Source organism: Heterodontus francisci, chromosome 20, assembly GCF_036365525.1.
Source record: "Heterodontus francisci isolate sHetFra1 chromosome 20, sHetFra1.hap1, whole genome shotgun sequence".
NCBI classification, from domain to species: domain Eukaryota; kingdom Metazoa; phylum Chordata; class Chondrichthyes; order Heterodontiformes; family Heterodontidae; genus Heterodontus; species Heterodontus francisci.
In genome coordinates this window covers 76,411,449-76,437,389 of record NC_090390.1, presented here as the reverse complement: position 1 = coordinate 76,437,389, position 25,941 = coordinate 76,411,449, and the positions used below count along the sequence as shown (strand labels likewise).

The window sequence follows — 25,941 nt, the reverse complement described above, 5'->3', positions numbered from 1 at the left end:
TTTGAATGTTTGCCATTGCCTTTCCACCGTCATCCCTTTAAGTAATGTTTCCCAATCTGTCATGGCCAACCTGCGCCTCATACCTTCATAGTTTCCTTTACTAAGATTCAGGACCCTTGTCTCAGAATCAACTACATCACTCTCCATCTTGATGAAGAATTCTATCATATTATGATCGCTCATCCCCAAGGGGTCTCGCACCACTAGATTGTCAATTATTCCTCTCTCATTATACAATACCCAGTCTAGGATGGCCTGTTCTCTATTTGGTTCCTCAACGTATTGGTCCAGAAAACCATCCTGTATACACTCCAGGAATTCCTCCTCTACGGTACTGTGACTAATTTGATTTGCCCAATCTATATGCAGATTAAACTCACCTAAAATTACAGATGTTCCTTTATCGCATGCATCTCTAATTTCCTGTTTAATGCCATTCCCAACATCACCACTACAGTTTGGGGGTCAATATACAACCGCCACTAACGTTTTTTGCCCCTTAGTGTTTCTCAGCTCTACCCATACAGATTCCACATTGTCAGAGATAATACCTTTCCTCACCATTGCGTTAATGTTCTCTTTAACCAGCAATGCAACTCCACCGCCTTTTGCTTCATGTCTGTCCTTCCTAAATACTGAATATCCCTGGATGTTCATTTCCCATCCCTGGTCACCTTGCAGCCATGTCTCCGTAATACAGACTATATCATAACCGTTTACATCTATTTGCGCAATTAATTCATCCACTTTATTGCGAATGCTCCACGCGTTAAGGCACAAAGCCTTAAGGCTTGTCTTTTTAACATTACTTGTCCCCTTCCCACTATTTTTCACTGTGGCCCTGTTTGATTCTGGCCCTTGATTTCTCTGCCTATCACTTTTCTTATTCCCCTTACTGTCTTTTGTTCTTGTCTTTGATTCCCCCCTCCTCTGACTCCTTGCCAAAGGTTCCCATCCCCCTGCCATTTTAGTTTAAACACTCCCCAACCCCTCTAGCAAATACTCCCCCTCGGATATCAGTCCCGGTCCTGCCCAGGTGTAACCCGTCCAGTCTGTACTGGTCCCACCTCCCCTAGAGCCGGTCCCAATGTCCCAAGAATCTAAAACCCTCCCCTCACACCATCTCTTCAGCCATGTATTCATCTGATATATCCTGCTATTTCTACTCTGACTAGCGCGTGGCACTGGTAGTAATCCTGAGATCACTACCTTTGAGGTCCTACTTTTCAACTTACTTCCTAGCTCCCTATATTCTACTTTTATGACCTCATCCTTTTTTTTTAACCTATGTAGTTTGTATCAATGTGTACCACAATCACTTGATGTTCACCCTCCCCTTCAGAATGTCCTGTAACCGCTCTGAGACATCCTTGACCCTAGCACCAGGGAGGCAACATACCATCCTGGAGTCTCTCTTGCGGCCAAAGAAACGTCTATCTATTCCCCTTACAATTGAATCCCCTATAACTATTGCATTCCCACACTTTTTACTCCTCTCCTCGGTCGGTGATACTCCCCGCAGGTCTGCTTCACTCTGCTCGGCTCCCGGAAGGTAAGTAACCAGGCTGCGATCCTTGGCATCTATTTATCCTCTTCTCCCTTAAGGCTTGTCTTTTTCACATTACTTGTTCTCTTCCCAATATTTTTCACTGTGTCCCTGTTTCATTCTGCCCTTGATTTGTTTGCCTATTATTTTTGTTATTTCCTCTGTCACCTCTGCATCTACCCTATCGAATCCTTTCATAATCTTAAAGACCTCTATCAGGTCAAATCTCAGTCTTCTCTTTTCTAGAGAAAAGAGTCCCAGCCTGTTCAATCGTTCCTGATAGGTGATTACAGGCTGGGTCTCCAACCCGGATCACCATTCACTATGCTGAAAAGCACATACTGGTTTGAGAGATGCTGAGACATGGAGGCTCACATCCCTCTTTCAGACGGAGAAATGGCAGTGGCTGTCAATACAATATCTCTTAGCTGCCAAAGTGAATGTCAGGCACTGTATGTAGAAATCTCAAAGCTAGAATGGACTGGAGCTCCATCTCCTCAATCAGCTGTGGCTCAGTTGGTCACACCCTTGCCTCTGAGTCAGAAAGTTGTGGGTTCAAGTCCCACTCCAGGACTTGAGCATAAAAATCAAGGCTGACACTCCAACGCAGTACTGAGGGAATGCTGCACTGTCAGATTTGCTGTCTTTCTGATTGAGACATTAAACAGAGGCCCAGTCTGCCCTTTCAGGTGGATGTAAAAGATCCCATGGGAGAATTTCGAATAACAAGGGAGTTCGCCCCAGTGTCCTGGGCAATATTTATCTCTTGATCAACATCACAAAAAAAAAAGAGATTATCGGGTCACGGTCACATTGCTGTTTGTGGGAGCTTACTGTGCACAATATGGCTGCTGCATTTGCCACATTACAACGGTGACTACTCTTACAATTACTTCATTGGCTGTAAAAGGCTTTAGGACATCCTGAGATTGTGAAAGGTGCTATATAAATGCAAGTCCTTTTTCAAAAAAAAATCAATCGTACTCGATACTGTTTTCCTCTTCAGGTGTTTGTCAAATATCTAAATTACAGCATTTAATTGAACCTAACATTCAACCTTATTCCCTACATAACATATCCTTAAAACTCATCCAAATCTACCTCTTCTCACCTTAAATCTCATATTCCCTCGTTTTGCTGTCTTTAATCAACACAAAGAGATCTGACTAATCCTCTGTAAAAGAGCCTTCTTAATCTAAATATCAATTATAGTGGCTACACTAACATAGAGATTACGTTACTGGACCAGTAATAACAAAAGCCTGGAACAATTATTCAGAGATGAGAGTTCAATCCCACCACCCCAGCTGGGAATTTAAATCAGGAATTAAAAAGCTAGTATCAGTAATGGTAACCACGAAACTACTGATTATTGTAAAAAACCCATCTGGTTCACCGATGTCCTTTAAGGGAGGAAATCTGCCACCCTTAACCGGTCTGGTCTATGTGACTGCAGAACCACTGGAATTTGGTAAGCTCTTACTGCCCTCTGAAATAGCCCCGCCAATCTGTATTCAAGAAGGCGGCTTGGCACCACCTTCTCAAGAGCAATTAGGGATGGGCAATAAATGCTGGCCTAGCCAGCGACGCCCACGTCTCATGAATGAATAAATAAATAAAAACACTTCTCGCTTAGTCTGATTCCCAAAGAGATAAGTTTTTTTTTAAATTTGTTCGTGGGATATGAGCGTAGCTGGCTAGGCCAGCATTTATTGCCCATCCCACATTGCCCTTGAGAAGGTGGTGGTGAGCTGCCTTCTTGAACCGTTGCAGTCCATGTGGGGTAGGTACACCCACAGTGCTGTTAGGAAGGGAGTTCCAGGATTTTGACCCAGCAAGTGAAGGAACGGCGATATAGTTCCAAGTCAGGATAGTGTGTGGTTTGGAGGAGAACTTGCAGGTGGTGGTGTTCCCATGCATCTGCTGCCCTTGTCCTTCTAGGTGGTAGAGGTCACGGGTTTGGAAGGTGCTGTCTAAGGAGCCTTGGTGTGTTGCTGCAGTGCACCTTGTAGATGGTACACACTGCTGCCACTGTGCGTCGATGGTGGAGGGAGTGAATGTTTGTGCACGGGGTGCCAATCAAGCGGGCTGCTTTGTCCTGGATGGTGTCAAGCTTCTTGAGTGTTGTTGGAGATGCACCCATCCAAGCAAGTGGAGAGTATTTCATCACACTCCTGACTTGTGCCTTGCAGATGGTGAACAGGCTTTGGGGAGTCAGGAGGTGAGTTACTTGCCACAGGATGCCTAGCCTCTAACCTGCTCTTGTAGCCACGGTATTTATATGGCTACTCCACTTCAGTTTCTGGTCAATGGCAATCCACTGGATGTTGATAGTAATGCCATTGAATGTCAAGTGGAGATGGTTAGATTCTCTCGTTTGAGATGGTCATTGCCTGGCACTTGTGTGGCGTGAATGTTACTTACCACTTATCAGCCCAAGCCTGTATATAGTCCAAATCTTGCTGCATTTCTACACGGACTACTTCAGTATCTGAGGAGTTGCGGATGGTGCTGAACTTTGTGCAATCATCAGCGAACATCCCCACTTCTGACCTTATGATTGAAGGAAGGTCATTGATGAAGCAGCTGAAGATGGCTGGGCCTAGGACACTACCCTGAGGAACTCCTACAGTGATGTCCTGGAGCTGAGATGATTGACCTCCAACAACCACAACCACCTTCCTTTGCGCTAGGTATGACTCCAACCAGTGGAGAGTTTTCCCTGATTCCCATTGATTCCAGTTTTGCCCCTTGATGCCATACTCTGTCAAATGCTGCCTTGATGTCAAGGGCAGTCACTCTCACCTCACCTCTTGAGTTCAACCCTTTTGTCCATGTTTGAACCAAGGCTGTAATGAGATCAGGATCTGAGTGGCCCTGACGGAAGCCAAACTGAGCGTCTCTGAGGAGGTTCTTGCTAAGCAACTGTTGACAACACTTTCCATCACTTTACTGATGATTGAGAGTAGACTGATGGGGCGGTAATTGGTCGGGTTGGACTTGTCCTGCTTTTTGTGTGCAGGTCATACCTGGGCAAATTTCCACATTGTAGGGTAGATGCCAGTGTTGTAGCTGTACTGGAATAGCTTGGCTAGGGGCATGGCATGTTCTGCAGCACAGGTCTTCAGTATTATTGTCAGGGCCCGTAGACTTTGCGTATCCAATGCCATCAGTCGTGTCTTGATATCATGCGGAGTGAATCGAATTGGCTGAAGTCTGGCATCCGTGATGCTGAGGACTTCAGAAGGAGGCTGAGATGGATCATCAACTCGGCACTTCTGGCTGAAGATTGTAGCAAATGCTTCAGCCTTACCTTTCGCACTGATGTGCTGGGCTCCCCCATCATTGAGGATGGGGATATTTGTGGACCCACCTCCTCCAGTTAGTTGTTTAATTGTCCACCACCATTCACGGCTGGATGTGGCAGGACTGCAGAGCTTAGATCTGATCCGTTGGTTATGGGATCGCTTAGCTCTGTCTATCGCATGCTAGCTACGCTGTTTGGCACAAGAGGGTGTGTGTGTGTGGGGGGGGGGGGGGTGGAAGGGGATGGTGTGTGCAGGAGGGGGTTGGGGGAGGGTGTGTGTGGGGGGTAGGGGGAGGGTGTGTGTTGGAGGGAGAGAGGGATCGGCGGTGTTGGTACTCACCTGACCCCTCTGCTGTTGGGGGCATCTTTACTGAAGATGAGGCTGATCCTCTGCAGCTGGCAGATATACCTGCCCACTCCATTGTGCAGCACACTCTGCAGGAAGCGGCTCGCAGTCCCCCGCGCCGTCATCTCTCCCTCTGCCAGAAACACAGCATTTCAGAGTGTCACCGGAAACAATCCCTTTGTGCACCACTGAAAACCCTCCGAATAGCAAGTCGGGTGCACCCTGAAATTGGCAGCAAACAAACTAAATCTTTGGAAGAAAAACATTACCGTGTGCAGCGCTGCAATGTTTGCAGTGCAACAATGCGAGGAACAAAATGATGGTAAACAGTGCAAAAGACAGTCAAGGGGGAAAGCGCGGTGGTCGCAGGGTCTACACGTGAGACAGACTCCCAGGCAGAGTGGGCGAGGGCTTGACTCATTACCCTGCGTGTCAGCGCGAGGCAGCTTTGTGCCCGGGCCAACGTTCCAATCCCCCGGGCCAACGTTCTACAGCCATGCAGCACGCACCGTTGGCCGGACGACGTGCTGTTACACAGGGGTTCACTCAGTGCTCCACACATGTGAATACTGTGCACGCTGGCGGTGTGTAATTATATAACGGGTTCCTTCGATTAGCAGCAATGCCCGGGCTGCTAAAGCAATGTTGCATATTCTCAGTCTTGCATTGCTTCAGTTGGAAGCTAAGGAGCGGCCAATGACTTTAAGGAACGACCAGCAGCAGCGCCTTCAGTTTGTAATAACTGCTAGGTAGGTGGGAGGACCTTCTCCAAACGGATTCCTCTCTTCCCCCTCCTATGATGCTGATATGTTCTGTTTTAATTGTGCACTCATGCAATATTAACATTTGTAATTTATAATAATAACATTCGTAAGTTATCCTTAACTGTGTACAGTTCTGGGCACCACACTATAGGAAGGATGTGATTGCACTGGAGAGGGTGCAGAGGAGATTCACAAGGATGTTGCCTGGGCTGGAGCATTTCAGCTATGAAGAGAGACTGGATAGGCTGGGGTTGTTTTCCTTAGAGCAGGGAAGGCTGAGGGGGGACATGATTGAGGTATACAAAATTAAGAGGGGCATTGATAGGTTAGATAGGAAGAAACTTTTTCCCTTAGCGGAGGGGTCAATAACCAGGGGGCATAGATTTAAGGTAAGGGGAAGGAGGTTTAGGGATTTGAGGAAACATTTTTTTCCACCCAGAGGGTGGTTGGAATCTGGAACACACTGCCTGAAGGGGTGGTAGAGGCAGGAGCCTTCACAACATTTAAGAAGTATTTAGACGAGCATTTGAAATGCCATAGCATACAAGGCTACAGGCCAAGTGCTGGAAAATGGGTTTAGAATCGTTAGGTGCTTGATGGTCAGCTCAGACATGATGGACCGAAGTGCCTTTTTCTATGCTGTATAACTCTGACTCTATAGAAGAATTGCAAGGATCTGCTGTAGTTATAAAACACATAGACCCATTGAATATGATTGGCAACTTGCACCCTGAGCGCGGAGGTTTATATGAGTGGCAGGGTGTTTTGATGCACAATCTGGTAAGGTGGCAAAACAGCTGAAGCTAACAGTACTGCCAGCGCTGCTTAAAGTTCCTTTAATGCACGGGAATATCCCAGAATGTGGTGCAAAATGCACCATCCTCTATTTGGAAACGGTCAGAAGTTCCGTTCAGTGTAACCCTGATGGAAAGTACATCTTTGGTACTTTTATTCCTACAGTTAATTACCCCAGTCCCCTCCCTATCAAGTCTCATTTGGCAGTTTTAGTACAGAGGAGACTGAGAGTGTTAAATGTGCACATTTAGTCACCAATCACTTTGATCTTCAGATGTTCTCCCTTTCCAGGGTATCCCGGAGTAGGATTGATGTTTGCATTTCCACCGAACTGATTAACAGGAGGTTTGGCAAACCCTAACTTCCAAACCATTGGATAGAGGAATGATATCCACCCGTTTAATCTTCATGGTCTGTCTAGGTCTAAATCTGGGACCGTGTATATAAAAAAAAAAGCTTAAATCCAAGTTTCCACTAATTTCCATATATCACAAATTCAGATTTTGAAGTTCTGATTTGGGATTTATCCAACAAAGTGATAAGCATTGAGCGGCGAGCTAATTGAACGGTGGTACAGGCTTGAGGGCCTGAATGGCCCCATTCTGGTTCCTAACACAATACTAAACTTCCCAGGCTCCCAAATTTAAAAACAGGACAGACCCAGCGATGCACTAAATCTAGATGTAGATAAGAGGGAACAACCTGGGTCTGCAGGTCTGGATTGGCAGGGATCAGAGACTGCGCATGGCCTTAGTTTGAACATCAACGGGACAGGGGAGGACAAAATTAACAAGGAACGGCTCGGCAACATCAGGCTGGGCTGCTTGCGAGCAAATTGCAGGAGGATGGGAGACTGAGCGATGTTCGTACTGTTGGATTTTTGAAGTTCTGAGAAAGGAGTGAGTTAAGAGGATGGTGCAGCAAGGTGTTATTGTGGCACACTGCAGATAGAGGGAGAGAACGTACCATTTGTAATTAGTACATTGCATACCAGGAGTCAGGACCAGGAGGTAGGCTTCAGGTGAAATGGGGCGACAGGGCAGAGGATTATTTTTAAAATTCTAATCTTTGTGTTCAAATCCCTCAATGGCCTCACTCCTCCTTATCTCTGTAAACTCTTCCAGCCCTTCAGTCTGCCAAGAACTCTGCTGTTGTGCATCCGCCATTTTCTTTGCTGTTCTATTGGCAATCATGCCTAGATCCTGAGCTCTGGAATTCTCTCCCTGTACCTCTGTCTGCTTTATAACGCGCCTTAAAACCTACCTCTTTGACCAAGCTTTTGGCCACCTGTCCTCATATCTCCTTACGTGACTCAGTGTCAAAATCTTGTCTGACTATGCCTCTGTGAAGCGCCTCAGAGTATTTTTACTGCATTAAAGCTGCTATAGAAATCCAAGTAAGTGTTGTTGATCTCTCAGCTGTCTTGTTTTTCTCCCTCTCCACAGAGAACATGCTTGGCTTGTTTCACTGCGGCTGCAGAGCGGTTAATGGAGTTCTGCGGGGATCAAACCTCCCACGAAGATGGTACAGCATCGCGGATGTCACACGCAAGCGACAGACTGCGCAGCTTAACCCCGGAAAGGGAAAGTCCCTTCTGATGCTGGCATGGCGGAGAGCCACAGTGCAGTCAGCTCCTCTCAGCACCACGCCCGCACTGTGCTTTTGTGTCAAGGGGAGTGTAAAAAACAAGCACTTAAAAGTCGACATCGTTTCTGCCTTCTCGCCGGTGACGGTGACTGAAATTCGCCACTACCTCCGGTCAAAGGGCATCCCTTTCCACGACGGGTACAGCTGCCTTCACGTTCCCAGCCTGTTTGTCGGGAAGGTGTTTGACACTGGGAAGGCGGAGAAGGAAACATTCACGCTCTTCATCGACAAGACCACCGGCCAGTTCCTATGCAAGGAGACCCTGCTGGAAGGGTGTTGGGAGGATTTCCAGGACTGCCTGGAAGTGATGCAAAAGGAAGGCCGGGACAATCTGGGTCCGGACGTGCTGCTGAAGGTGCCGGAAAGCGACTGGGAGCTGAGCGAGCAGGAGATGGACCTGAAGGAGGTGCAGCAGATCTGGAACAAAGCGATGGCCTTTGCAGACCTGGAGGAAGAGGAGACCCAATTGGTCAAAGCCATGTTTGGGATTTCTAAGGTTCCCAACCTGACTCTGAAAAAGCTGAGCGTTAAGTACTTCAAACCCACTAAGAGTTTGGTATTCCCTTGGTTTAATTGGAGGGATTCGAGTTTGAAAGGATTAAAGCTGCTGTCAGCTGAACAGAATGGTGGCCAAGTCAACTATGTGGCAACAACCCTGCCAAAGCCCAGCAGTTACCACAACCTCTTTGGTCTCCATATCCTGACGAGGAAGGACACCACACTGGTCCTGACAGGGAAGGAGACCGACTGCCTCGCAGTGACCAGTGCCACCAACCTGCCCTGCGTGTCCTTGCCCCGGGGCGTGAGCTGCCTGCCCCCTCTACTCCTTCCGTACCTGGAGCAGTTTAAGAGGATTATTCTCTGGTTGGGCAGTGACCTCCTCTCGTGGGAGGCCTCCAAGATCTTCGCCCGCAAGCTCAACGTAAAGCGTTGTTCCTTGGTGCGGCCGGGCGACCAGCAGCCCTGTCCCCGGGAGGCACTGGCGATGGGCCTCAACCTGGGTAAGATTGTGAAGAGTGCCATTCCCGCCAGTCACAAGTCCATCATCTCCTTCCGCCAGCTGCGGGATGATGTATTTGGGGAGCTGGCCAACGCGGATCAGGTCTCCGGGATCAAATGGCAGCGGTTTCCGGATTTGAACAAACTCCTCAAAGGGCATCGTAAAGGGGAGCTCACGGTTTTCACAGGTAGTTTGCTAACTGGCTTGTAATGGCACCAAGCATGTCTGCAAATTTTGTTTACAGCTCCTCTGGTGGCAAAACAGGAAAATGCATGTTTCAGTTTGGTAATGAGCAAGACTTATACAACACTTTTCATAACCTCAGCACATCCCAAAGTGCTTTACAGCCATTGAAGTACTTTTAAAGTGTGTTCATTGCTGTAATTTAGCAAACAGGGCAACCAATCTGCACACAGCAAGCTCCCACTTACGGCAACCAGACAATCTGGTATTCGTGATGTTGGTTGAGGGATAAATGTTGGCCAGGACGCCAGGGAGAACTCCCCTGCTCTTCTTCATAATAGTGCCATGGGATCCTTTACATCTACCTGAGCGGACAGACGGAGCTTCTGTTTAAGGTCTCATCCGAAAGACGGCATCTCCAATAGTGCAGCCCTCCCTCAGTACTGTACTAGAGTGTCATCATAGATTACGTGTTCATAAACATACAGCCTCTGACCCAGGGATGAGAGAGCTACCACTGAGCTATGATGGCAATCTAATGAACTGTATGGTTCGTGGTTTGATCCTGGTCTATGCTGAGTTAAGGGATTTTAGAGGGAGAGCAGGGTTCGGGTGGAAGATAGTTTCCAACCTTAGAAACCTACTCTTGTGTTTAAGAGTCAGTCTGGGAGTAGAAGTATTTTGAAATTTAAAATGTAAACCTGGTGGGAGCTTTTCCTCACAGATTTTGGACAAGTTTAGTGTTGAATTCCCATTTCTCTGCTTAACTGTACCTGAATCATTCTCTAAATATGGTGGGCGACATTCACTGCCCCCACCTTCACCAGCAAATATTTACAGCTCACACCCCCACCAGATGAGCTTCTGTTTTGCCTCAGTGGGTAGTGCTGTTTTCTTGGAGTCAGAAGGATGTGGGTTCAAGGCCCCCCTTGGGGATTTGAGCAGATAATCTATGCTGACATTTCACTGCAGTATTGAGAGAGTGCTGCACTGTTGGAGGTGCCATTTTTAGGGTGAGATATTAAACTGAGGCCCCAGCTCCCTGTTCAAGTACTTGTTTAAAATTAGGACCTTGTTTTAATGCCTTATCTGAAAGGTGGCAACTCCGACAGTGCAGCACTCCCTCAGTACTGCACTGGAAGTGTTAGCTTGGGTTTTGTGCTGAAGTCTCTGGAGTGGGACTTGATCCCACAATCGTCTGACTCGAGGCAAGAGTGCTACGCACATTCGGGGTCAAGCCTGAGATCAGTCTGCTTCTGCATTTCTCCATGGCAATTCTCTGTGGCAGGGATCAGATCACCCGTGGCAACCAGCTGGGCCGAGCGTGATCGGGCCTGATCATAAATGACTGTCTTTCTCTCGCAAATAGGCCCTACAGGCAGTGGGAAGACGACCTTCATCAGCGAGTACGCCCTGGACCTCTGCATCCAAGGGGTGAACACCCTGTGGGGAAGCTTTGAGATTAACAACGTCCGCCTAGCTAAGATCATGCTGACTCAGTTTGCGATGCAGCGCCTGGACGATCAGCTGGAGAAGTATGACGAGTGGGCCGACAAGTTTGAGAACCTGCCACTCTTCTTCATGACATTCCATGGGCAGCACAGCATCAAGTAAAGTATTTGGTGATGATAGAGAAACAGCTTATGTTAATATAGCCCCTTTAACAGAGTAAAATGCCCCAAGGTGCTTCACAGGAGTATCAGCAAACAAAATTTGACATGGAGTCACTGAAGGCGACATTAGGTAATGTCGAAGGCGACATTAGCTTAGTTAAAGGCAGAGAGGTTTAGGAAGGGAATTCCAGAGCTGAGGGCCGAGGCAGCTGAAGTCACGGTTGCTAATGGTGGAGCAATTAAAATCAGGGATGTGCAAGAGGCCAGAATTGGAAGGGCGCAGAGATCACAGAGGGTTGTAGGGCTGGATCCATAATGGAAGAGCAGTCAACCTGACTTGGGATGACCCTTTTTTTTTCAACGTAACCCCCACATTAATTGTCACAGTGGCTTAACACAGAATGCAGTCTGGCACTGAGGCACACAGCCCAGGTGTGCGTAGTAGCTCTCAGATAGCGGGGAGGGGGTTGTAGTGGTGGCTCTGTGGCCTATATTGATAGGCCTTGGGCCTTCTTGCTTCCTAACAGCTATCCATTGCCGGGTAAGGACAGAGTCACACCTGCCTGTGATGTGTCCAGTCCTCCCTCCATAGCTAATTATCCAACCGTGCTCATTGCCCAGGCTCTGCCCATGAACAAGGCCCAATTCACTATGTTACCGATGGGCTATTGCTGTCCATGGAGCACTGCTCCAGCCGGGAAGCCTGCACCTTTGGAATAGGAGGCAAGACATTGGGAGGATTTAATAGAGTTGTTCAAAATGATGAGGGATTTTATTTATTTTTTATTTTATTTAGAGATACAGCACTGAAACAGGCCCTTCGGCCCACCGAGTCTGTGCTGACCAAGAACCACCCATTTATACTAACTCTACAGTAATCCCATATTCCCCTACCACCTACCAACACTAGGGGCAATTTACAATGGCCAATTTACCTATCAACCTGCAAGTCTTTGGCGGTGGGAGGAAACCGGAGCACCCGGCGAAAACCCACGCGATCACAGGGAGAACTTGCAAACTCCGCACAGGCAGTACCCAGAATTGAACCCGGGTCGCTGGAGCTGTGAGGCTGCGGTGCTAACCACTGCGCTGCCCTTTAAGAATCAAGTAAATCAGGAGAAACTGTTTCCAGTGGCAGGAAGGTCAGTAAACAGAGGGCACAGATTCACGATAATTGGCAAAAGAACCAGAGGGGCGATGAGGAGCAGTTTTTTTTTTTAACACAAACTTGTGATCTGGAATGTACTGCCTGAAGGGGCGGTGGAAGCAGATTTAATAACTTTCAAAAGAGAATTGTGGAAATACTTGAAAGGGAAATATTGCTGGGCTATGGGGAAAGAGCAGCAGCGTGGGACTAACTTACAAAGAGCCAACACATCCAAGGTGGGCCAGATGGCCTCCTGCTGTGCTGTAAGATTCTATGGCTAAATGAGCAGAGAGGTTCTGTGTTATCCTGTTGTTTTATGGGGGAGGGAGGGAAATATCGATGTGACTGGACTGCCTTCTTGTCCCCATCACCTATACAAGGTTGAGCCACATAGTAGCAAAGAGGCAGCAACAGTCCATTATACTGTGCAGGATTACGCAATGTGCTGTGAAATTTTATTAGAAACTGAGATCTGCTTAAGAAGCTTCCCATTATTGCACTGCAACAAATTTTTCATGCAAAAATAATATTGTTGAACCGTGAATTCTTATTTTTATTTAGAGATACAGCACTGAAACAGGCCCTTCGGCCCACTGAGTCTGTGCCAACCATCAGCCACCTATTTATACTAATCCTACATTAATCCCATATTCCTACCAAATCCCACAATTCTCCTACCACCTACCTACACTAGGGGCAATTTACAAAGGCCAACTTACCTATCAACCTGCAAGTCTTTGGCTGTGGGAGGAAACCGGAGCACCCGGCGAAAACCCACGCGGTCACAGGGAGAACTTGCAAACTCCGCACAGGCAGGACCCAGAATCGAACCGGGGTCGCTGGAGCTGTGAGGCTGCGGTGCTCGCCACTGTGCCGCCCCAATTCTAAAACTGTATTTTCTTTCTTAAAAGGTCAATAAAAAGGGGACTAATTGGAGCAGTGACACCAGGATAGTGCCTCTTTAAGCATTGACAGCTGTGCTGGTTACACAGAGGATGAGTGATAGCCAGGGTGACAGTGATCGGGACTTGACTTGTCTTTAACAGCTCGATCAGTAACGGGTGATAGCTACTGGGCTGAAGGGCCAGCCTGACCCTCCTCTTAGGGTCAAGTCGGTGCACTATGGTCATGTCAGAGGGAGTTCAGCGTGGAGGCACCCACCACCCCCCAGCCCACCCCCCCTCCGCTTCCCTGGAGCTCATTACCTGCCAAAGTAAGCCTGTGACACTCCCTGTCCTAATCAATGCTTGAGCTGAACCAATCTTGTTCTTTTCAAATCCATACACATTACAAACATGCATCTCCAAACCCAACAACCACAGTTCGTCTGCTCCTATTTATAGGAGCACGTGTGAATCCCCAGTTAATGCCTATCATCTGAATACAATTAAACACACAATTAATATACAATTAACCCAGGCTGCTTGGGTGAAAGGCTCCTCCTGCCTGATCTCACCACTGGCACAAATGACATTACTAACCCACTGAGTATAAAGCAAGCGTTGACTTGGAGCGTTCGTGAAAGCAAAGGAAAGCCCCTCATGCAGACACTCCTGTAGAGGCCCCGGGTGGGAGGACAGCGGAATTTCTAGAAACACTTCCATGTTTCCAGGCTACGCACCCACTTTGGCAGACAACATGCTCTCGAGCCTCCCACTGATATTCTTCGGACACTTCTATAGGAGGCTTTGGGACCAAGATTGGAGAAGTGGCCTGCTAGGAGGAGGAGGAGCAAGAAAAGGCCATTCGGCTCACTTCATCCTGAGTCCTTGTAGGATTATCCTATTGCGGCCTCACCTCCCCTCCCCTTACAATCCACCACCTGTCAATCCCCTGATTTAATGCAGTATAAATTTTTTTGTCTGCGGCATTAATATGTCTATAATCTTCAATCCTCCTAGTTCCCCAGTTCATAGAATCATGATCGTCCACTCCAACTACCTGGGTACAAGGAAACCCTGTTGCGTTAATTAATGCATCAGTCTGTTTCCAATCCGTGGATCAACTGCTGAGCAGTGTTAATGTATTGTAACCCTGTAAGCTGAGAATTATTGAGATTGCAAGCTCTTCTGGTTATATTTGAGTTAAGGAGATAATCAAATGGGTCACAAAATCATATAGCAGAAGGGGAGGCCATTCAGCCCATTGTGTCTGTGCTGGCTCTTTGAAAGAACCTTCCAATTGGTCCCAGTTTCCTGGTCTTTCCCATAGCTCTGCAAATTTATTCTTTTGAAACGTACTGTTGAATTCACCGTCCTTTCAAGCAGGGCACACTGGATCACAACAACTCACTGTAAAATATTTCTCCTTATCTCCTCTCTGGTTCTTTTGCCACTTACCTTAAATACCTTTGACCCTTGACATTTTCTCCTTATTTACTGTTAACAAAACCTTTCAGGATTTTGAACACCTTAATCAAATTTCCCCATAACCACCTCCGCTCTAAGGAGTACAATCCCAGCTTCTCCAGTCTCTCTCTCAGTGATGAGAGGTGGGAATGAGGACTATAATGAAAAGGCAGCTAGGCAGTGTTGAGAACAGTTAAAGGATTGTTGGGCCCACTGAAGTTTTCACGTTTGTAGCAGTTTTCATTCCAGCTCTAGTCTGTGTCTCTACGCACCTGTTGATTGTGAATTTAACAGGATCTCTCTTTGTTGTGCAGGTCGGTTATTGATACAATGCAGCATGCAGTGTACATGTACGACATCAGCCACATTGTTATAGACAACCTGCAATTCATGATGGGACAGGAGCATCTCTCTGTTGACAAGTAATTAGAACTTTTTTTAACTAAGATGTGAGCCGAATTGTGATCGGAATTTCATGCAACTGTGTTTTAGCACCTGCCCTGCATCGCACGTGATTCCCCAGGCTGTAGATGTTCTCTGTCGGTCTCTCCTAAAACTAGTGTAAACTCTGTTAATCAATTTCTCTGGGTTTCCCTGACTCCAAAAACTCCATCGCTGTTCAAAATGTACCATCTGGGTGTCCTTGTACAGAAATCACAAAAAATTTGCATGCAGGTACAGCAAGTCATTAGGAAGGCAAATGGAATGTTGTCCTTTAAACCAAGGGGGATGGAGTATAAAAGTAGTGAAGTCTTGAGACCGCATCTACCTAGAGTACTATGCACAGTTTTGGTCTCCTTTTTTAAGGAGGGAGATACTTGTATTGGAGGCAGTTCAGAGGACGTTCACTAGGTCGAGTCCTGGGGTGTGTGGCTTGTCTTATGAGGAAAGGTTGAGCAGATTGGGCCTATACTCATTGGAGTTTCGAAGAATGAGAGGTGATCTTATTGAAACATATAAGATTCTGAGGGGGCTTGACAGGTGAGATGCTGAGAGGATGTTTCCCCTCATGGGGGAATCTTGAACTGGGGGCACTGTTTCAAAAACGGGATCTCCCATTTAAGACGGAGATGAGGAGGAATTTCTTCGCTCAGAGGGTGGTTAATCTTCGGAATTCTCTACCCCAGAGAGCAAGGAGGCTGGGTCACTGAATATATTCAAGGCTGAGCTAGATAGATTAGGGAGTAAAGGGCTATGGAGGGCAGGCAGGAAAGGAATAGCCATGATCTTATTGAATGGCTCTAGGGGCCCTAATGGCCTACTCCTCCTATTTCTTATGATCTTATCTTAATCATTAACTGCTTCAGCAAACAGGTCTAATCATGGGCTGATTATTTTCTTCTCGTGGCTCCTTTGGAGAGGCTTGCTGGGCCTAAGCATAAGAAGTAGGAGGAGGCCATTCGGCCCCTCAAGCTTGCTCTGCCATTCAATACGATCATGGCTGATTTTCTACCTCAACTGCACCTTCCCGCACTATTCCCATATCCCTTGATTCCCAAAAATCTGTCGATCTCAGTCTTGAATATACTGAATGGCTGAGCATCCACAGCCCTCTGGGGCAGAGAGCTGAGTTAATTCATTGATTTTCTTTCTCTCCTGTCCTCCCCACTTGTTCTGACTGAGGTCAGGAGCAGTTGCCCCCACCTCCCCTACAATATAGATCAGCTCCTCCCTCTCACCATCCACTTTACCAGTCTATACATAGGAACAAAGGAAATGAAGTAGGCCATTCAGCCCTTCAAGCCTGTTCTGCCATTCAGTTAGATCATAGCTGATCTATACCTCAAGTCCTTTTTACCCACCTTGGCTCCATATCTCTTACCTAATGAAAACTCTATCGATCTCAGTATTGAAGTTTTCATTTGACCCCTAGCCCAGCTTTTGGGGACAGAGAGTTCCAGATTTCCACTCCCCTTTGTGTGAAGAAGTGTTTCCTGACATCACCCCTGAACAGCTGAGCTTTAATTTTAGAGTTATGTTGCGTTGCTCTGGACTCCCCACCTGAGGAACCCATACTCGGGGGAGAGGAGGGAACCCAGTCTGATTGTCAAGTGAAGATTTTGATTCCTTTTATTCTATTTTATAAAACTGTAATGTTATCTTGACACCTCAGGTTTTCTGCACAGGATTATATTGTAGGAACGTTTAGGAAGTTTGCTACGGACAACAGTTGCCATGTGACTCTCGTCATCCATCCCAGAAAGGAGGAGGACGATAAGGAACTGCAGACAGCTTCTATCTTTGGAACAGCCAAGGCAAGTCAGATGTCACAAAACATTTGTTTTTACAGGAGCCACGAGCTAGGTCGGTGGTTATTGCTGGGAATCACTTGTGGCTCTCTTTATTCTGTCCCAGTGCCTGAAGCAATTTTGCTGCTCGATGTTTCTGTAAACTTGAGCTCACCCAAAACTCTGCTGGCCGTGTCCTAACTTGCACCAAGTCGTGTTTATCCATCACCCACTGCGCTCGCTGCCTTTCACTGGCTCATGGTCTAGCAATGCCTCGGTTTTTAAAATTTTCATCTTCATGTTTAAATCCCTCCATGGTTTCACGTCCTCCCTATCTCTATAACCACCTCCGACCCTAAAACCCTCCGAGATGTCACTGCTGCTCCAACTCTGGTCTCTTGTCCATCCCCCACTTACTTCACCGTGTCTTCAGCTGCCTAGGCCCTATGCTCTGGAATTTCCTCCCTAAAACTCTCCACCTCTCTTCCAACATTTAAGACATTCTTAAAAGCCTTCCCTGTTGGACCACACTATTGATCAGTTGTTCTAAAATCTGGCCCAGTGTCAAATATTTGTACATGGTCTCTCACACCCGCAAGTTCTGGTCCACAATCCATTCTAGGACTTAGTCGTTTGGTAGTACAGAACTTGAGTATTGCTGAAAATAGAGGCATTTTGTCGAAGCTTTTCATCTTGCATTCATCAGGACAATCCGCAAGGATACTAATGTAAGGGAAGCAACAAATTTATACTGTATTAGAAGAAAGAGCCGATTGGTTGGCAAGTGGACTCTGGCAGAGGGGTTGCCATGGAGAATGTACCAGTTTACGGTGACTGACAGTTAACTGCCAAACTTTGTTTGAAGTGTAAACCTGGCAGCATGACTCTGATTGCCAAGGCATTCCTCGCAGTGTGGCGCATTTGTGTGTACTGGAAGCTACATATATTAATACACAGGGCCCTGTTCTTTGTATACAGTAAGAACATGTACACACATGGCACCTAATTCAGCTAAACAAAATAAGTGACAGCCATTAACTGGTTGATTCCTCAGGGCAATGCCTTGACCAATCACAGTCAAGCTGCCTGGTTTAAATTTCAAACAAAGTTTGGCAGTTAACTGTCAGTCACCCTAAACTGGTACATTCTCCATGGCAACGCCCCTGCCAATGAGAGTCCACTTGCCAACCAATCAGCACTCTCTTCTCATACAGTATAAATTTGTTGCTTCCCTAACATTGGTATTCTTGCAAATTGTCCTGATGAGTGCAAGACGAAAAGCTTCAACAAAATGTCTCTACTTTCAGCAATACTCACATTCTGGTAGAAATAAGAAATAGCAAGGGAAAGAAGACCCTGGTGGGAGTAATCTATAGGTCCCCAAACAGTAGTTCCACAGTGGGGCACAATATAAACCAGGAAATACTGGAGGCTTGTAAAAAAGGTACAGCAATAATCATGGGTGATTTTAATATGCATATAGACTCAATTAATCAAATTGGCGAGTGTAGCCTCGAGGGAGAGTTCATTGACTGTATTAGAGATTGTTTTTTGGAGCAATATGTTGTGGAACCAACCAGGGAGCAGTCTATTCTAGATTTGGTATTGTGTAATGAGGTGGGATTAATTAATGGTCTCATAGTTAAGGATCCTGTAGGGAAGAGTGATCATAGCATGCTAGTATTTCAAATTCAGTTTGAGGGCGAGAAACTGAGTCCTACACTAGCGTTCTGGAGTTAAACAAAGGTAATTACATAGGCATGAGGGCAGATTTGGCCTTAGTGGACTGGGCAGGAAGATTAAAGGGTAGGACAGCTGATGAGCAGTGGCAGATGTTTAAGGAGATATTCAATTCCTCACAACTAAAATATATTCCAGAGAGGGAGAAAGATTGCAAGAGGGGAAAAAAACATCCATGGCTAAGCAAGGAAGTTAAGGATAACATAAAAACAAAAACTAAGGCATACCATATTGCAAAGGCCAGTGGCAGGCTGGAAGATTGGGAAACCTTTAAAGATCAACAAAGGGTTACTAAAAAAGGTAATAAAAAGAGCAAAGGTAAATTATGAAAGAAAACTAGCGCAAAATATAAAAACGGATATCAAAAGCTTCTATAAGTATATAAAGGGGAAGGGAGTAGTTAAAGTGAATGTTGGTCACTTGGAGGATGAGACTGGGGAGTTAATTGTGGGGAACCCAGAAATGACGGAGACACTAAATTAGCATTTTGCCTCACTTTTCACTGTGGAGGACACTAGTACCATCCCAATAGTAACAAGTAATGCAGAGATTATAGAAAGGGAGGAACTTAGAACAATCATCATCACTAGGGAAAAAGTACTGAGCAAACTATTGGGATTGAAGGCAGACCAGTCCCCAGGACCTGATGGCCTACATCCTAGGGTCTTAAAGGAAGTGGCAGCGGAGATAGTGGATCCATTGGTTATAATATTCCAAAATTCCCTGGATGCGGGGAAGGTTCCAATGGATTGGAAAAATGCCAATATTAACACCCTTATTCAAAAAAGGAGGGAGGCAGAAAGTAGGAAACTATAGACCAGTTAGTTTAACATCTGTCGTTGGGAAATTGTTAGAATCCATTATTAAGGAAGTAATAACAGGACATTTAGAAAGTCAAAACACAATCCATCAGAGTCAGCATGGTTTTATGAAGGGTAAATCGTGTTTGACGTTTGACTAATTTGCTAGATTTCTTCGAAGATGTAACAAGTAAAGTGGATAATGGGGATCCTGTAGATGTAGTATATCTGGACTTCCAGAAGGCATTTGATAAGGTGCTGCACAAAAGGTTAATACACGAGGTAAGATCACATGGGGTTAGGGGCAATTTATTAGCTTGAATAGAGGATTGGCTAACCAACAGAAAACAGAGAATCGGGATAAATGGGTCCCTTTCTGGTTGGCAAGATGTAACTGGTGGGGTGCCACAGGGTTCGGTCCTCGGACCCCAACTATTTACAATCTATATTAATGACTTGGATGCAGGGTTAGAAGGTACTATAGCCAAATTTGCAGATGACACTAAAATGTGTGGGATAGTAAGTTGCAATAAAGAAATAAGAAATTTACAAATGAATATGGATAGGTTAGGTGAATGGGCCAAAATTTGCAGATGGAGTCTAACCTGGATAAGTGTGAGGTTATCCATTTTGGTCAGAAGAATAGAAAGGCAAATTATTATCTAAATGGAGAGAAACTTCAGAGTGCTTCGGTGCAGAAGGATCTGGGTGTCCTCGTGCATGAATCACAGAAAACTAGTATGCAGATGCAGCAGGTAATAAGGAAGGCAAATGGAATTTTGGCATTTATTGCTAAAGGAATAGAGTATAAAAGTAGGGAAGTGTTGCTGCAACTGTACAAGGCATTAGTGAGACCGCACCTGGAGTATTGCATACAGTTTTGGTCCCATTACTTGAGGAGGGATGTAGTTGCATTGGAGGCAGTTCAGTGAAGGTTCACTAGATTGATTCCAGAGATGAGGGGTTTGTCTTATGAAGAGAGATTGATCAGTTTAGGCCTTTACTCTCTAGAGTTTAGTTTTTTTTTAGTTTTAGTGATACAGCACTGAAACAGGCCCTTCGGCCCACCGAGCCTGTGCCGACCATCAGCCACCCATTTATACTAATCCTACACTAATTCCATATCCCTACCACATCCCCACCTGTCCCTATATTTCCCTACCACCTACCTATACTAGGGGCAATTTATAATGTCCAATTAACCTATCAACCAGCAAGTCTTTGGCATGTGGGAGGAAACCGGAGCACCCGGAGGAAACCCACGCAGACACAGGGAGAACTTGCAAACTCCACACAGGCAGTACCCAGAATTGAACCCGGGTCGCTGGAGCTGTGAGGCTGCGGTGCTAACCACTGCGCCGCCCTAGTTTAGAAGAATGAGAGGAGATCTAATTGAGGTATATAAGATGATTAAGGGGATTGACAAAGTAGACATAGAGAGGATGTTTCCTCTGTTGGGGAAATCTAGAACAAGCGGTTGTAGTTTTAGGATCAGGGGTAGCAGATTTAAAACCGAGATGAGGAGAAATTACTTCTCTCAAAGGGTCATGAGTCTGTGGAATTCACTACTCCAGAGTGCGGTGGATGCCGGGACCTTGAGTAAATTTGAGGAGATAGACAGATTTTTAATTAGTAATGGGTTGAAGAGTTATGGAGAACGGGCAGGAAAGTGGAGTTTGAGGCAGAGATGAGATCAGCCATGATCGTATTGAATGGCGGAGCAGGCTCGAGGGGCTGAATTGCCTACTCCTGCTCCTAGTTCTTATGTTCTAGGACTGTTCAAAATTGATATTGCTATTGGGTGGGGTGAAAACAGGCCAACCACCTCAAAGGGGACAATATTAAGCTGCCATGGTGATTTGGGAAGTATAATCTTAGATCCGGTTTTCACCAGCTTCTCCACACTTCCAAATAAAATTCTGTATCCTTCCTGACGTTGGCCTACATGTTCGATGTGCCTGTGCAGCCTCTTTGAAAGAGCATAATCCCATCCTCTTCTCTTGCCCTATATTCTTTAAGATACCTCTTTGTCAAATATTAATCCCATTCCCTTTTAAAAGCTCCTATGGATTCTGCTATTCCCCAGTATTTCTGGTTGGGCATTCCATAGTCTAGTAACATGAAAAATATTCTCCCTACTTTTCCCTTCATTTTTCTGGGGATGAATCTTAAATAGATGCCCTCTAGTTACCAAATCACTGACCAGTGGAAAATAATTGCCCCTGCCCAATTACCTTGTCAAAAGCCCCTCAGGATTTTCTGAATTCTGAGTCATTTCTTTTCACTCTGGGTTGATATTCTGTGGTTGAAGCTGTCTCTGACTTTAAATCACCTTGGAGCCAGATATTGTTCTTCCTTTTCAGAACTTACTGCTTGGGAACATTCATTGGTTGTCCTGGGGAAGAGGGGTGGCCGGGGATGGGGTGGGGGTGAGGGCAGGAATCAGAAAATGCTGAACTCATTGCTCGCTTCACATTGCTTCCCTCGCCAGGCCAGTCAGGAAGCTGACAACGTGCTAATTCTACAAGACAAGAAGCTGGTCTCGGGCCAGGGGAAACGCTACCTGCAGGTGACAAAGAACCGCTTTGATGGAGACCTGGGCGTCTTTCCGCTGGAGTTCAAGAAGACCTCACTCACCTTCTCAGCCGTCAAAGGGAAAGCCAAGCTGCGGAAGGTGAAGGAGGATGACGCCGCCCCGGAGCAGTCTGGGAAATCCGCCAATGCCAAAGAGAAAAAGTGAGGCCGACCGAGGAGCCCATTCCGCCCAGGGCGGAAAGATGGTGGCAGTGGGTATGGGGCGGGAGTGGGGAGTTCAACAGCCGCCATCAGTCTCCTGCAGGCACATGAGCTTGGACTCCCCGGCACTTGAGTTTCCTGTCGCTCGACGCCGTAATGACTAAGCAGAACACTGAAATGAGCTCCGCCATTGTGGTAGGGGCTCATCAGCCTGTTGACAGGCCAGGTTGGCTCACAATGTGAACTCGGATCTTTCACTTTCCATTGCACTTGTATATGAGCCCTTGGCAATTGTCAAAGCTCTCAGCACAGCTATCGCTCTGTGGGTTCATGTTTGGGGTGTTCGAAAAAGATACTGACAGAACTTTTAAAACAAATCGAAACACTTAGAATTGATTAAATGGCAGCTATGACTTGCCTGTCTTCAACCTAAACCTGTGGTCTGCCCTGTAGACCTACCCAAACACCCTCCCTAAATTTCCACACCTATTGAGTTGAAGGCGTTCACTTCTTTCTGGGATAAAGAAAGAAAGGACTTGCATTTATATAGCGCCTTTTACAACCTCAATGTCCCAAAGTGCTTGACAACTAATGAAGTGCATTTGCAATGTAGTCACTGTTGTAATGGTGGTTGATTCTTAACACCAGTTTGTGACAATAACAGGGACAAACTGGATCCAAAGTGTACAGAGTTGACATGTACCTTTGTCATCATCAACCAAGTAACTGACTGAAGCAATAATTAGAATTAGAATAATAATGCTTGAAATCAAATGTCTTTTTTATTGATGTATTACTGCAGCCAAATTTGGGAACCTAGCTACAAGATGAACTAACTGAATACAGCCCATCACTAACCATCCGGTTTTACAATCCTAAATGCCCATCAACACCAATTTCAGCTAAAAATTGATATTTGGTAACCTAGGAGCAAAAGGAAAAATACTGCAGATGCCGGAAATCTGAAATAAAGACAGAAAATGCTGGGAACTTTCAGCAGGTCAGGCAGTATCCATGGTGAGAGAAACAGAGCTAATGTTTCTTAGATCAATGACCTTTCACATGTTCCAGTTCTGATGAAAGGACATCGACCTGAAATGTTAGCTGAGTTTCTCTTTCCACAGATACTGCCTGACCCCCCGCCCTGGAGAGTTTCCAGCATTTCTTGCTTTTAGTTGAAAATTGAGACCCTTGCTAGCAGTGCCGCCTTGTGTTTCTGTGTGTCTGTCCGTCTGTATGTGTATATATGTGTATGTGTGTGTGTGTGCATGTCCATGTAGGGTTTCTAACCTTACCAACTACCTCTGTTTACAAAAGCACACACTTGTTCCCCTTTTGGAGCCTGGAGTTTTTTTATGTATGGGAAATGATCTCAAAATAAAATCCATCCCATTGACCTGTCCTCAGGCTAAAATGACAGAAGGGATGCTGGGGGGCTTACTGCTGATGGAATGGATGCAGCACTGACTAAAACTGATGACCATGGCTGTTAATGCATCGAATTCTGCTCCTCGTCCTCATCACAGAGGGTACGTCCCATCCTACAACTAGTGGCACGTCATTGTTGCTGCTGTTTAAGGCTGTGCTGTTGCTTCTACCCTGAATCCTGTGGTAGGTGCGACACTAATGACAACCTATGTCCAAGGGTCATGCAGCTTTGAACAGAGCATCGATTGCCCTAATGCGACTCAGCTATGCACCATTTCATATTTAATACCTTGCATCCAATTTTTTTAAAAATACTGAATCATGGTTTATTTCAATGTGCTGCTATGTGTTAGAACTTATTGTGCAGACTTGTATTGCTGAAAAAAGAGACATGCTGTCGAAGCTTTTTGTCTTGCACTCATCAGGACAGACTCAAGAATGCCAAATTTCAAAGGGAGCAACTGTTCACACTGTATGAGAAAAGGGTGCTGATTGGTTTGCAAGTCGACTCTGGTCGAGGTGTTGCCATGGGAGTTGTGCCAGGAAACTCTTGTACCCCACGCTTTTGTTTAATTCAAAAAAGGTGCAATGTCTGTCATGTTCCTTTTGCCTGAAGAAGACAGGTCCCTGCATATGAATATATGTGGCTTCTAGCAAATATAAGTGAGCCACATTGCAAGCCCTACTGGTAATCTTAAATTGGTTGTTAGTGTAATTCCTCACATACTCGGGATTGTTCAGTAAGTGCTGTCCAACCGCAGAATCACATCTAACGTTAGACTATGTGCTGTAAGTTTTACAAGTACGGGCTAGTTGAGTACGGTTAGTACTCTGCCTATTGCATGTCTCTTTGGCTGTTCACAACTGGCAGGAACATGTCCAGGCGTTGCGCCTTTTTAAAATTAAAAGTGTCTTGGGACAGTAGTTCCCTGGTGCATTGGGCGAGGTGTTGCCATGGAGAATCAGTCAACTTGCCAACCGGTCTTCACCCTTTTCAAATGTAGTATAAATTGTTGCTCCCTTTGAAATTTGGCATTCCTACGTTGGTCCTGATGAGTGCAAGACAAAAAGCTTCGACAGCATGTCCCTTTTTTGAGCAATACTCAAGTCCTGTACTACCAAGTGACTATTTGTGCAAACTCTATTACTGGATTTACCACGTCTGTACGAGTATATATGAGTTTTAATTACTTGGATATCTGGAGTCCATGTATTTCTGATGTCACTTTTTGTTATAAAATGACAAAAAATCCACTGGTCTGCCTACTTTTAAAACTCTTTGGAACTGTAACAATTTGTCATAAATGTAACATAGGTGCCAATAAATCCAACAGGGAATTCAGGAGGAACTTCTTTACCCAAAGAGTGGTTAGAATGTAGAACTTGCTACCACAGTGAGGAGGTGAATAACACAGATGCATTCAAGGGGGAAGCCAGACAAGTACATGAGGGAGAAAGGAATAGAAGGATATGGTGTTAGGATTGGATGGAGTAAGATGGGAGAAGGCTCGTGCGGACAAGAAAGACTGTATCATAAATGCTATGCAATCTACTTTCTCTTCACTAGGTGGTGCTAAATCTATGTATCACTTGAATATAAGGTTTCATTTCAGTTAAGAAACCCAAGGTTAATGGGCAAAAGCCCATTGTGGGTGAACCAGCAAAGTTGAAAAGAGTTTTTAACCTAAAAATATCAAGATAGATAAGGGCTGTTACTATAATCTCCCAAGATATGGGAGATAACGGGATTATGAGATATGGGAGCAATATTCCAGCCTCGGATAGACTTGGACTTTTTTTTGCAACAGCTTGTAATTGTACAGCATCTTTAAAGTAGGAAAATGTCCCATTGTGCTTCCTAGAGAGTTGCTGAGGGTAAAGTAATGCTTCATGTGAAGAAACAGCTTCTTGATGCAATTTTACCAATGGAAGTGATTGGCGGCAGTGATGTTGATTGGCGGAAAAGAAAGGTGGTCATGTGAAAAATTGAAAGATGGTTGTTCCAATTGTAAAAGGCATAAATAAATGAACTTAAAAAAAAACAACTTTTCATTGGAAGTCATTGAGGAGCTCAGTGTAATCCAGCCATTGCACTGCTGAAATCTGTAAACATTCAGGACTCAAGGAAGTTGCTGAATCTATAGTAGAATCAACAACAGTAAATTGCATTAATATAGTACCTGTTTACAATAAATACTGATTATAGTAAATGTAATACCTATTTATTGTAAATGCAATACCTAGATTAAAGAAAATGCAGTAGCTACTTAAAAACAGTTATCTATTTTAGAGACATTTATTCATGGGATGTGG

At 45.5% G+C, this 25,941-nt stretch overlaps 2 protein-coding genes across 4 annotated transcripts in view; one reads left to right on the top strand and one right to left on the bottom strand.

Annotated features, from left to right (window-relative positions):
- mrpl43 (mitochondrial ribosomal protein L43) overlaps nt 1-5,377 on the bottom strand; it is a 30,036-nt gene extending 24,659 nt beyond the window's left edge. The window contains exon 1 of the mRNA XM_068053045.1: nt 5,194-5,377. Coding sequence (XP_067909146.1) covers nt 5,194-5,324 — 131 coding nt within the window. The 5' untranslated portion in view covers nt 5,325-5,377. The remainder of the gene's footprint in view (nt 1-5,193) is intronic.
- Nucleotides 5,372-25,624, top strand: twnk (twinkle mtDNA helicase). Of its 3 annotated transcripts, none has more exons than XM_068053041.1 (6): nt 5,372-5,521; nt 8,204-9,592; nt 10,958-11,198; nt 15,011-15,118; nt 16,810-16,951; nt 21,956-25,624. In XM_068053041.1, exons 1-6 carry the CDS (start codon nt 5,485-5,487, stop codon nt 22,202-22,204), a joined length of 2,166 nt encoding a protein of 721 aa, XP_067909142.1. In that variant the 5' UTR covers nt 5,372-5,484; the 3' UTR covers nt 22,205-25,624. The 3 variants fall into 3 exon arrangements, with proteins under 3 accessions (XP_067909142.1, XP_067909145.1, XP_067909143.1); XM_068053042.1 differs by having other exon boundaries at nt 5,451-5,948; XM_068053044.1 differs by lacking the exon at nt 21,956-25,624 and having other exon boundaries at nt 16,823-16,906.
- The last annotated feature ends 317 nt before the right edge of the window (nt 25,625-25,941 follow it).

Excerpts from the sequence above, each read along its gene's own strand:
- twnk (XM_068053041.1), top strand. The coding sequence starts at position 5,485 with ATGTTTGCAGTGCAACAATGCGAGGAACAAAATGATG. Across the intron at positions 11,199-15,010 it reads CATGGGCAGCACAGCATCAA|GTCGGTTATTGATACAATGC; the intron begins GTAAAGTATTTG and ends TTTGTTGTGCAG. Across the intron at positions 16,952-21,955 it reads CTATCTTTGGAACAGCCAAG|GCCAGTCAGGAAGCTGACAA; the intron begins GCAAGTCAGATG and ends TTCCCTCGCCAG.